This window comes from Pediculus humanus, genomic scaffold (assembly GCF_000006295.1).
Source record: "Pediculus humanus corporis 1103172107512 genomic scaffold, whole genome shotgun sequence".
In the NCBI taxonomy this organism is placed as follows: domain Eukaryota; kingdom Metazoa; phylum Arthropoda; class Insecta; order Psocodea; family Pediculidae; genus Pediculus; species Pediculus humanus.
In genome coordinates, this window is record NW_002987128.1 from 262,585 (window position 1) to 274,845 (window position 12,261).

General features: G+C 30.7%; 2 protein-coding genes across 2 annotated transcripts; both read left to right on the forward strand.

Annotated features, from left to right (window-relative positions):
* Nucleotides 1–4,320: 4,320 nt before the first annotated feature.
* On the forward strand, nucleotides 4,321–4,748 carry Phum_PHUM165160 (uncharacterized protein; the record flags this gene model as incomplete). The annotated part of the gene is made up of 2 exons (XM_002424917.1): nucleotides 4,321–4,619; nucleotides 4,736–4,748. The coding sequence occupies 2 exons, from the start codon at nucleotides 4,321–4,323 to the stop codon at nucleotides 4,746–4,748; spliced, it is 312 nt and encodes a 103-aa protein (XP_002424962.1).
* A 3,160-nt stretch (nucleotides 4,749–7,908) lies between these two features.
* On the forward strand, nucleotides 7,909–11,890 carry Phum_PHUM165170 (uncharacterized protein; the record flags this gene model as incomplete). Its single annotated transcript, XM_002424918.1, has 9 exons — nucleotides 7,909–7,979; nucleotides 8,361–8,513; nucleotides 9,745–9,935; nucleotides 10,036–10,173; nucleotides 10,267–10,440; nucleotides 10,524–10,714; nucleotides 10,799–10,958; nucleotides 11,376–11,488; nucleotides 11,804–11,890. 9 exons carry the CDS (start codon nucleotides 7,909–7,911, stop codon nucleotides 11,888–11,890), a joined length of 1,278 nt encoding a protein of 425 aa, XP_002424963.1.
* Nucleotides 11,891–12,261: the final 371 nt, after the last annotated feature.

Genomic DNA, 12,261 nt, shown 5'->3' on the forward strand with positions numbered 1-12,261 from the left:
TACGCGCGATTTCAATCAACGGATTTCTTTAATTTTATCGATTGGGGGGAGGGGAGAAGTAAGAGAAGAAAAAAATACTTTACGTAAGTTTAAAATTTGCGGTTCGTTCGGTATCGGTAGCTTTCTTGTGTTGAAAGAAAATTTTTTTTTCTTTTTCCCCGAATTTAAATTACGTGGAAAAATGAAAATTCTCATCAAATATATCTTCTCTTAATTTTTGAGGAGTCGATGGAAACGATTTTCATTTCTTTGAATTCGCTTTATTAAGGGTTTATTAAGAGAGGATTTGTGAGTGCGCGGGTACGATCTTCTTATAGGTTTATATAAATTTTGTTCGTTTTTTTTTGTCTTGCTTACGTCACGCAAATTAATTATATAAATTAAAATTTGATGATGATGATGATGATGTTTGAAATATAATTAAAATGGTGGGGGTGGAGGCGGCGGTTGTTATATTACAACAATAAACTTCCGGTAAAAATTGGGTTGATAAAAGTTGGCAAAAAAAAAAAAAAAAAATTAATTACGGTCGTTTCAATAAAACCAGATAGAAATTTTTTTTTTTTTTGTGTAGTCTAATTATTTCGTTTGGGAAAGTGTATTGCTTGTTAAATTTGTTTGGAAAAGTTTTCTTTTTTTTCTTATTTTTTTCTTTTTCTCTCTCTCTCTCTCTCTCTCTCTCTTATAGCGTGAGAAGTATTTTAAATAAACTTTGGAAAAGTTACGGGCAAAAAAAAAAAAGGAATCGGGAAAAAAAAGAAAATTGTGTTTGCGTAGACTTAAAGTTTTCCGGTAGTTCAATAAAAGAAAAATTTTCAAGGCGTTATTTTTTTTTGGGGGGAGAAAGGGAGGGAGGCGGGATTTTTACGTCATTTTTGTTTTCGTCAAAAAAAAATTTTTTTATTTTTATTATTTTTATTTTTATTATTGCAAAATTAAATGAAAACGGGCGAGGAAAACGCGGCGCTTTTCCTGTAAAAAAAAAAAAAGAAAATCTTATTTATTGCTTATAAATTGTATATTTATATCTATATATCTATCTTTTTCCCTTCCGGTTCTTATTTTCATTTTTGAAAATTTAAGTGAGATACGTGAGGCATAAAAAAAAAGGTGATCGTAAAATTTGAATTATTAATTTCTCTCCTCCCCCGTCCCCCCGATGTCGAATCTCTCATTTCTCTAATCGAATATAATCTCGATTCGAAAGTTGAACCATTTTATTATAAATTGTTATCGTTTTATTTGTAAAGAACATGGAAATTTCGGTAAATTTCGGAAAGCGTTTTGATAATGATAATGTTACGCTCGCGTAAAAAAAATTATTATTATTATTATTATTATTATTATTATTATTATTATTATTATTATTATTGTCATCATAATGATTTTTTCAAACGGTATGTGACGACGAGGTCCTGCGAATCGTTTTCAAAGACTTTGACAAATTCATAACCCACGTTTTTCCATCTTTTTCAATTTCCGATGGTTATTTTTTTTTTCTTTTGAACGGGAAACCCCTGCCCCCCTCATTTGCTGCACGACACGCGATTTCACGCGCCAGTTTTTTTTTTTTTTTTGTATTATTATCATATTATTTTTATCATATCGTTTTTTTGTTTTTTTTTTTTTTGTTTATGCTTTAAACGTGCTTTTCGAACGTCGGAATCTAAAAATATTTTTAAAAAGGACCGAACCGGCATTGAAAAACGGTGACAAAATAAACACGGAAACAAAAATGGGGGGGGAAGGAAGAGTAGTCGGAGAAAGGAAGGAAATCGTACTGCGAAAAAAAAAAAAATTAATCGATTTTTATAAATTAAAAAAAAAAATTTTTTATTTCTTATTTTATTTTTTATGGGGGAGAATGGGAGGGAAGGGAAATCACATGTTTGATATTGGGCGTGTCAAATTCAAAAAAAAAAATTTCAAACTCCATCTTTTTTTTTTTTTTTTTTTTTGCTTTTTTTTTTAAATTTTAAAATTTCAAATTTTGCAACGAGATTTTATAAAATTCCCCCTCCCTCCCTCCCTCTCGTTCCCCCTCCTTTTTATTTTTTATTTTTGACGTTTTCCATATGCTAAAATTTTGTCGAGAAGGTTTTTTTTTTTTCTCTCTCTCTCTCTCCATTTTGCGGTCGAATGAAACTTTGATTATTATTATTATTGTTATAATTATTATATTTATTATTATTATCAGTGTTTACGGGGGGGGCGTGCTCGTAAACATTAAAAAAAAATTAACGCCGATTATTTATTTATTTTTTTTGCCGGAGTTTTTTTTTTTCTCTCTCTCCAGTTTTCCCGTAGTTCAGGGTTTCGTTAAAATCTGCCGATTCGGTTACCCGGGCAACAAAACCTCCTCCTCAGTCTATACATTTCATTCGGTTTCATTCTTTCATATGCTTCGGGGGGGGAAAGGAAAGGGTGAGATGGGGGGGAAAACGAGACTCTTCATCGTTTCTCTCTCTTTCAACGTGAATACAAACGCGGTCTTATCGTTTCACTGAAGGTTTTTTCGCAAAAAAAAAGAAGAAATTAACGCACGTCGAAGGAAGGATACTCTCTCACACAAGAAATTTTTTTTTAAAAATGGAAAAAACAAAAAAATAAAAAAAAAGTAAAACGGCGACGATCGTGATTTTGTCGGATTTTATTGAGTTTTCGGTCACGAATTCTTTTATCTTTCTTTCTCTTTCTCTTTTTTTTTTTTATTAATTTGATCGTGAGTTTGACGTGAAGAACGTGAATTATTTATTTTTTTTTTTTTTTTGCCATTGGTCATATTGTCAAAAGTCGTTTGTTGTAGTAGTAGTAGAAGTAGTAGAAGAAGTAGTCGACGACAGCCGGGAATTTTTTTTTTTTTTTTTTTTTTTTTTAGTTTTTAAAACGATTGGCAAGCACCGAAAAGATATTTCTATGTTTTTTTTTTAATGTTGTGTTTTTCTCTCTCTTTCTCTCTCTTTTTTCGGTTTATGTGAATCTGGGTGTGTGTGTGCGTTCCTAAAAGACGGGGTGAGAAGGACGAGGAAAAAAAAAAAATTAGGTTTTTTTAAAAAGTGATTTTGTTGTTTACTCGAAACGATTTGATTATCGTTGCATTATTATCATTTTTAAATATTATTATTATTATTATTATTATTATTATTAAAGTCGTCATCATCATTACGATCAGTCTTTTTTTTTTTAAAATTTAACTTTATGCGCCGTAAATTTTTTCTTTATTATTATTATTATTATTTTAAACTTTAAAAAAAAAAAGAAAAAATTAAATAGTTAATGCGTCATAAATCTATCAGTTTAGTAAAATAAAAAGTTTAGTGAAATGGTTCGTTTTCGTTCAATCGTAGGTCAGTAGGTCTTAAACCGTCTGTCGGAAAGAAGCAGAAGAAAAAAAAATTTTTATTTATTTTTTAATGTTATTTTTATTTATTTATAGTAAAAGTTAAAAAAAATTTTCTTTTTTGAGAAAGAGAGACAGAGAGAGAAGAATATTATTATTTTATTGTTGTCGAGAGCAGAGTGTGTGTGCGTGCGTGCGTGCGCGTGTGTATACAACTATATGAATTTAATATTACGGTAAAAAAAAAATTTTTTTTGGCTTTCGGGAAAATCTGGGAGATTATTATTCGGTATTACAATAAGGAATTTTTTTTTTTTTTAAATTTATTGTTTTAAGGTTTTTTGTTTTTTAAAGACGGAATTTAAGGTCACGTGTCTGTTTGTTTTGTTTTGTTTTGTTTGTTTAAAATGGAGATTTTAATTTTTTTTTTTTTTTTTTTTGGTGCAATATCGAATCGGAATGCGAATTTTTTTTTTTTTGACTAATTTATATTATTTAAAAAAATGATTGATTTCTTTTAAGGTTCGAATATCGATTTTCGGAACGAATAAAAAATATTAAAAAAATGTGAATGACGTTATACGTTGTTACTTAACATAACGATCGATAAATTTCGTCAGGGTTTTAAGTGATTTTCAGGAAATTTAAAAAAAAAAAAAAAAAAATTTTTTTGTCGAAAATGGCACACGTATAAATATAAAATAATCCATTTTAAGTTGTGAATCATGTTCGAGAATTGAACGTTCGCGCGCACACATACGCACACACGCACATTCGCACACACACTCGCACACTTTCGGAAATTTTTCTTAAATGCCGCCGTCGTATTACGTTCGGGTTTCATCGAGAGTGCGCGTGCAACAGGTTTTATAACTTCTTCGACACGATCGAAATTAATGGTTTGAATAAGAAAGAAAAAAAGAGGATTACGTATAGAAAAAGAAAGAAAAAAAATAGAAAAGTATTTCGAACAGTCGCAAATGAAAACAACAACATCGACACAAGATTCTTCGATTTTTGAACGCAACGGAATCATCATGTTGCGAAGGAAATCCCTTTCTCTCGATAAATCCCCCGTGAACAGAAGTGAAAAATCCGAAAGGAGAAGTTCGGTCGCAGCGGGCGTTTTCGGCGGTTATAAGGAAAAATCACCCGTTCAATTCGGACAGTCGGATAAAGGTCAGGGTAATGTCGAGAAATTGTCGAAAAGCGAAAGGCGTGGAAGTGTGAGCGGTGGAAGTCCCGACGTTAAAGAAAGGAGAGGAAGCATAGTTCAAAGGTACGATTTAAAATCATTTTAAAGATGGGCAAGAAGGCGGGGGGGGGGGGGGTTGTCGTGTGAAAGAGTGAGAGAGAGAGAAAAGGGAGAAAGAAAGTGAGACGAAGTGATGACAGAGTCGAAAATTGACGTCTGTTCGGCGTCAATTTAAATTGCGAAAATTTAATGACAAGAAATGTCAAAAAAAAAAAAAAAAAAATTCATCGAAAAAACTGGCGGGAATTTTCAAAAAGTGAGAACGAAAGTCAGGAATGGAATTTGCAGAGACAAAAAAAATGAAAAGAAAAGAAGTGGGGAAGGAAATTTAATCTAATTTTTATTTCCCCTCCTACATGTTTTCTGATGTATAAAAAAATTTTAAAAAAAAAAAAACCAAACGAACGAATGTTATAAATGTCGCGCCATTTTGAAAAATGGTGTCTCAATAATTTCCACCGAACAAACTTTTCATTGTTTTTTTTTTTTTTGCCGCGCCCGGCAAATATTCAAAAATTAATTTACCGAAAAAAATTCGTTTTGATTCCCCCTTCCCTCCTCCCTTTATCTTTGTTTTTTTATTTTACATCTTTGTAATTTTTTCGTCTTCTTATTTCCCCTCCCTTCCTCCCTCTCACCCCCCCTCCTCCGACAGAGACAAAGGCGGCAAACATTACAAATTTCAAATGAAGTTTCATTTGAAACTCTCGAATATTTTTCTCTTTGTTTTTCCCTTAATTCCGCTCGGAGTTAGATGAGTAGGAGATGAAAGTAAGGAAAATAAAGAAAATCTTTGAGGAAATCTAAAATATATTTCAAGTTGAGAGTTTTCATTCACAAATCAGGTTTATCGCTTAAAGTTTTGACCGGGGAAATTTTAAAACGCGGTCAACAAATTTAGTTTCACTTGACTAACAACATAAAACTTTAGTTGTAATAATAATAATACTTTTGGTCAAATCATACTAACTTTTTTGTTGTTCCGCCTCCACTCCCCTCCCCCGCCAGTTGCGTGTGGGTGTATTTCCTGTTTCTTTTTAAATTTTTGTTTACATCATTGATGAATAAAATAAAATGATTACCCATTCATGATTATTGTTATTAAAAAAATTTCGTGTCAATAAAAAGAAAAAAAACAAACAAATAATTATTATTATTATTAATTTTTTTTTGATAAAGTAATAATGATGATGATGATTGTGATTATAATTTTTACGCGCCATTATGACCAATCGTGATTTTCAGGTTTAAAACGATCGATCGAGGGAGAAGAAGGTCGTGGAAGGCCGTTCGGAAAAGAATTTTCTTTTTTTTTTTTTCGTTTAGAAATTTTTTTTTTTTGTGGTTTCTGTTTTTCTTTTTTTTTTGATATGAAAGGTAAAAAAACCTTTCGAAAAAAAAGGATAGAAGCGATTAATTTTTCCTTTTTTTCCTTTTTTTTTTTTATTTCGCGGAAAATGATGGGAAAATAATATTTTTTTTTAAAAAAAAAAAAACCTTTCTTCGAATCGTGCTTCGAATCTTGGTTTAATTTTTTCTTTTCTTTTTTCTTTTTGTCTCGCCTCTTCGCACATTCGATTTATTCTAAATTTTTTATTGGGAGGGGGGGGAAAGAAAAGAAAAACTTTCGAATGAAAATCGAGCAGGTTTTTCTTTTTTTTTTTTTTGTTACGATAAAATTTATATCATTTTAAATTGTGATAATGTTTTTAAATTTTTGGTTTTTCTCTCTCACTCACACTCACACTCTCTCTCTCTCTCTTTCTCTTTTTTCTCTGTTCTTTTTACTCTTTTTCAAAAGAATTCTGGAGAATTTTATTTTATTTTCATTCGTAATTTAAAAAATATGACGATTTGATTTTCGACGAACGAAGTTACATTTTCCTTATTTTATTTTATTTATTTATTTTATAATTTATACTCCACAGGATTTTTTTTTTATACAAATGTAAAATTTTGTATTTTTTTTCTCGTTCGCGTACGCTTCCCCTCCCCCCTCCTCTCGGGTTCCCCCTCATCCCCCTTTTTTATTTCGTACTCGTCTTTTCGTCGATTAATTTTTATATTCAAATTTTTCGTTAACGAATTTTTTTTTCCCCTTAGGTTTTTTTTAGGTTTTGAGAGCCTAGGAAAAATTATCATTATTTTTCTTTAAAAAAAAAAAAAAATAATAATGATGATTTTTCCTGGGTCTCTTTCATGAAAAAAAAAAAACTCATTTTAAAAACTTGACAATTGTGTTGTATGATACGTGCAATTTAAAGCGTGAGCGGTTGAAAAGTTTGTTTAATGATAAAACATGACGTCATTGATGGTTTATAGTTTTCCATTGGTCGGATGCTGTTTCTGGAACGTGTATGGATAGAACTATATGTATTGATGCAAAAACCTTTTTTCCTTTTTTTCCTTTTTTCCTTTCTTTTTCTATTTTTACTTACGACATTTTTTCATTGTTTGAATAAAAAAAAAAAAGAACGTGTATCGGGTTTCCTTTTGATTTGAAATCTCCTCGCATTATTATTATTACTCTTTTTCTTCTTCTTTTTTGCTTTTAATTATTGAAAGTATCGGAAACGAATAGGGAAAATTGTGGAGGAGGAGGAGGGACGGGGTGGAAGGAGGGAGAGGCAAAAAAAAGTAATAACAATAATAATAAAAAAATGAAAATTTTTTATGAATAAAATTTATAATAATAAATGAAAACTTTTGACCAAATAAATTGGAAAAGTATAAAAAAAAATTTTTTTGTTGTTATTTGTTGTTTGTTGTTGTTTTAATTTTTTAATTTTTTTTTTCAAGTGCAGACGAAACAAAAAAAAACAAATATATAAATATGTTTGTAAAAGATTAAAAAAAAAATTTTTTTATTTGAAACGAAATTAAAATGGAAAAATGTAATTTTTGTTGCGATGTGTATTATATTATTTTTTATTGTTTATTTATTTTTTGATGGAATGGAAAATGGAAAATTGAGAGAGTGAGAGAGAAAGAGAGAAAAAATGAGAATGAAAAGAAAAGAACTGAATAGCAAAACAATATTTTTAACCTTTAAGCCTTTTTTTTTTTTAAAAAAATTTTTATTGGATTTAAGTTTTGAAGTTGAAATTTTTATGAGAAGATTTTTTTTCCTTTTCTTTTCTTTTTTTCCTATTTTTTATTAATTCCAGAACGTAAATTTTTAAAAAGAATGAATTTAAAAAAAAAAAAAAAAAGAAAAGAAAAGAAAAGAGAAAAAGAAGAAGAAGAAGTAAAGTAACGAACTCAATTTATTTTCTTCGAAAACGGATTTAGGTGGAAAAAAAGGGAAAAAAAAATGGATGGATGGATATTTGAACGCTGTTGGAAATTTTTTTGTAATAATAATTCTCCAGTGCCAGCTCATCGGTTATGCTTCATTTGTTACAACGTTTCCAGAGGCCATGATTTTTTTTTTTTTTTGACTTTTTTTTTTTTTTGAAAATCATTCGACGGGATCGGGGATTTTTGTTTAAATAAAATAAAGAAAAGCTAATGAAAAATTTTTTTTTTTTCCAGCGAGTTAGAGCGACCCTTTTTTTTTCCTTTTTTTTTTTTTTTTGGCCCACATTCTTCGTGTGGTGGTGGTGGTAGTAGTGCTCGTAGTATTCTATTAAGCTAATGGAATCGAAATTTATGTTTTCTCATTTTCTTTTATCCCCCTCCCCTCCCCTCCCCGCCGAAAGGTTACATATTTGGATCCGAATCGTATCACATATTTAAAAATTTTTTTTTTTTTTTTTTCTTCAGATGGTTCAGACATATTTCAGAAGCGGCGGACGCATATAAACACAAAGACAGTTTTGGTAGGAATCGTAGAGTAGTCGATCCGTCGGCGCCATTACCGCAATCGCCACCCGATACAGAATCTGCTGCATACGAATCGCCGGAAAAAACCAAAGAGTAAGTTTCATCTTACAGTTTTTTTTTCCTTTCCTTCACTTCCGGTAATTACGCAAATGGTCTCCCCATATCGCCGCCGAATTATCCTACTAATGCGGTTTGTCATGAAACGAAAGCGCGCACACACCCCCTCCTCCCCTTAAAAACAAAAATTATTTTTTTTTATTCTAGAAAAAAAAGCCCCCTCCCTCTCTTCCGAATAAATTTTATCTGCTTTTTGATAGGCTTATAATTATTATTATTATTAATTAACAGAGGTTTTTAAATTTTAAAAGGGAAATTTATGAGTAAAGAAAAATAAAGGGAGGGGAGGGGAAGGGGAAAGAAATTTTGTTTTTTTTTTTTTTTTAATTTAAGTTTTAAGTTATTAAAACAAGAAAGAAAAAAAGAAAAGCTTTAGAGTTCGTAAACCGTTATAAAAAAAATTTTCTTTTCCTTGTACCTTGGCTTTTTTTTTTTAAATAAGGAAATTAGTAATTTTTTTTTGCGTGCGTGCGTGCGTTCGTGCGTGTTTGCGTGCGTGGGTTTGTGTTTGTTTGCCTCCCCGATTTAAATTATAATCAGAATTCAAATTTAATTACGATACTCTCACGGGTTTATTTTGATTTGTTAACATTTTAACTAACTGTTGGCTAAAATGTTTTTTTAGTAGTACGACAACAACATACATAGAGTTTAGAATTTATTTATTATTAAACAATCGATGGGAACAGTTCGTCCGAATCGGCGTTTTTTCTGTTTTTTTTTTTATAGAAAAAATTTTCAGAAAAAAAAAAACAAAAATTTATGGCAGGGATTCGTGAAAATTATTTTAAATAATTTTTCGTTGAAAAATAAAATCGTCGACGTAGATGAGAGAGAGAGAGAGAAGGGTATTTGTCAAAACTAACAAACTCTTTTGGAAACTGTTAAATCCTCTCTATGGGACCTTCCGTAAATGCGGTTTTCCTTCTCATTTTTTTCCTCTTCCGTCCTTGTTTTTTTTTTTTTTTTCCTCCTTTACGTAAAAGGATGTGAACTGTGTTGATTAGCGTTTGTTTGTTGATTTTTTTTGTTTTTGTTTGTCAAAAATTTCGCAAAAGTTTTAATTAAAATATTGTTTTATGGTTAAAAAAAAAAAAATATGAAAACTTTTTCCCGCGAAAAACCTCTACGTAATTAAATTTTAAAAAAACGCGTAATCAGGGTAGAAATTTTTACTTAGTTAAAATTGAAATTTTTTTTACAAAAGGCCTGATGACAGTCACGACAGCGACAGAATCAAAGATGGTAACGATTTGGATACGTCAGGTACAAGTCAGGAAGGAGGAGATTCTAATCAAAGCAACGATAGCACTCATAAACAACAGTCTACATTGTCAACTTCTCACCCTTCACCCTCAGCCATATCTCCAGAAACTTCCGAACACGGAAGAAAATCTGGTAAAAAAAAAAATTATTATCGTCTGCTGTTGCTATTATTATTATAATTACCTTTGTTTTCGTACGATTTGAATGATGATTTTTTTTTTCCCCCCCGAAGTTGATTCATCTCCATCTCAGAGGAGGAAAGTGGAACAGGTTAGATTAAGCACGGTTACGAATTCTTTGGTTCAGCCATCGGAAGTTGTTGTTTCACTTAAGCCAGTTTTAACAGCCGAACCTGTTCTGACTCCTTTAGGTACTTTTATTCGTTTTTTTTTTTTGTAAATTATAAAATTTTTAATGGGAAATGGCGAATGAATGTTTTTTTTTGTTTCTTTTGCTTTTAAAGAACAAATAAGGGTTAAAGATGAAGAAATCAGAAAGGCGTTACTGGCCAAACAGCAACTTGTTGCCGACATTCTTCACGTTCCAAAAGAAGAATTTCAAACGATTGCCGAAATGGCTGGCGAACCTTCCGTTGATAGAGAAGCAGCCGAATTGGTTTTAGCTGCAGTTAATCAAGGTTGATTAATATAATTTTTGAATATTTAAATTAACCATTTATATATCTATGAAGGTTAATAATTTATTTTTTGTCGAATTTAGCTAACGAATTGGCTGCCGCAGTTAACGAAGCACTTAAAGTAACAGATGAGGAAGCAGTTACCTATACGTCTGAAGTAATGCCCGGATACTCTACAAGAGGGGGTCGACGAAAGACAAGACTGCCTGGTGTACCTGCCCAAAAGTTACAAGGGATATCAAATTCATTAAATTATCAATTAACGCAACTTTTGGTGAGTCATAAATTTAAATGTAATTTCCGATCGTTAAAAATCAATCAATCAATCATTTTTTTTGTTTTTAAACGGATAATGTAGAAAATTGTTAAAGAGAGAGATGAAGAACGGGAAATGTTGCGAAAAGAATTACAAAAGTGCAGAGAACAAATTCACGTCCTTCACGAAACTCACAGAGATTCCCAAAAGAGTCCATCGCATTCCAGATCGAACGAAGAGGGAGGAGGAGGAGATGAATTTGGTAAAAACAAAAGACAAAAATTTTAAATTTAAAAAATTCCCAAACATTTTTTTTTTCTTCTGTTCTAATTTTCGTTATGACTTTTAAGGTTTATGAATTTATTTATTTATTTTGAATGTTTTACCATAATTTTTTTTTTTTTTTTTTCGTTTTAATTTTTTAATTGGCTTTTTTCACACACGCCGCTTTAAAAAAAAAAAACGACACGAAAATTTAGAATTTCAAAGCTTTTTTTTTTTTGACACCGTCATCATCACCGCATTTGCTGCATTAATTTTTTTTTTCTGTTTTGTTTTGTTTTGCCGTCAGCGGCCGGCAAATAAGAAAAGCAAAAAAATTTTTTTAAAAAGCTGATTTTTTTTCCTTCTTTTTTTTTTTTTTTTTGTAATTACTAACCGCTACCTTCACGCATCTTAGGTGAAATTGCACGAGAACCAGTTACCGATTCTAATGATAATGACAACGAGGATGAGGGAAATATAACACGATACAATCACGATACCCAAGATTCAAATCCTGAAAATTTGGAGGTAAGTCACACATTCGCACACTTACACGCTCACACTTAACCAGGGTTAAGAGAAGAAGTGAGGGGGGGAAGCGTAATAGGGGTGGGGAGAGGAGGCTTATGAAAATAAAAAAAAATGTTTGAATGAAATATATATCCTCCTAGATTTTTTGTTTCCGGTCGTTATTGTTTTATCGTTTTTAAAATCATTTTTTAAAAAAACGGATATTATTATGTATAAATATCGACATATTGACTCGTTTCCTTTTTAAACGGAAAATTAAATGAAGGAAGAAAAAAAAAAGACGAAGAAAATGACGGAAACAAATTTTTCCAGGTATTCGTTGATGCGTTATCGGGGGATATGGAGGTGTTAGAAGCCCAATCGGAAGCGTCTGAAACCGAAGAGGAACCTCCTGTTTGAATGAGTATTATTTTATTATCGCTTCTCGAAATCAAACAAAAATAAATAATTGAATAATAATGATAATAATCGTTATTGTTATTATTATTATTGTTATTGTTATTATTGTTATCATTGGTGTAAAATTATTCAAATGATTGAACGAAACAAAAAAAATTTAATGTCGTTTTTCCGTATGCTAACAAACAAAACAAAACCAGGGAACGGTGTGGGTAAAACAAATAATTTTTTTCTTCTTCGGAAAAATAGAAATTAAAAGGGGAGACGGGGAATCCTCCACCCCCCCGTTCCCCTTATATAAAAACAAACTGAATTCACTACGGAAACCGTTTTCAATTATTTGCCACACTTTTTTTTTCAACACGAAAAAA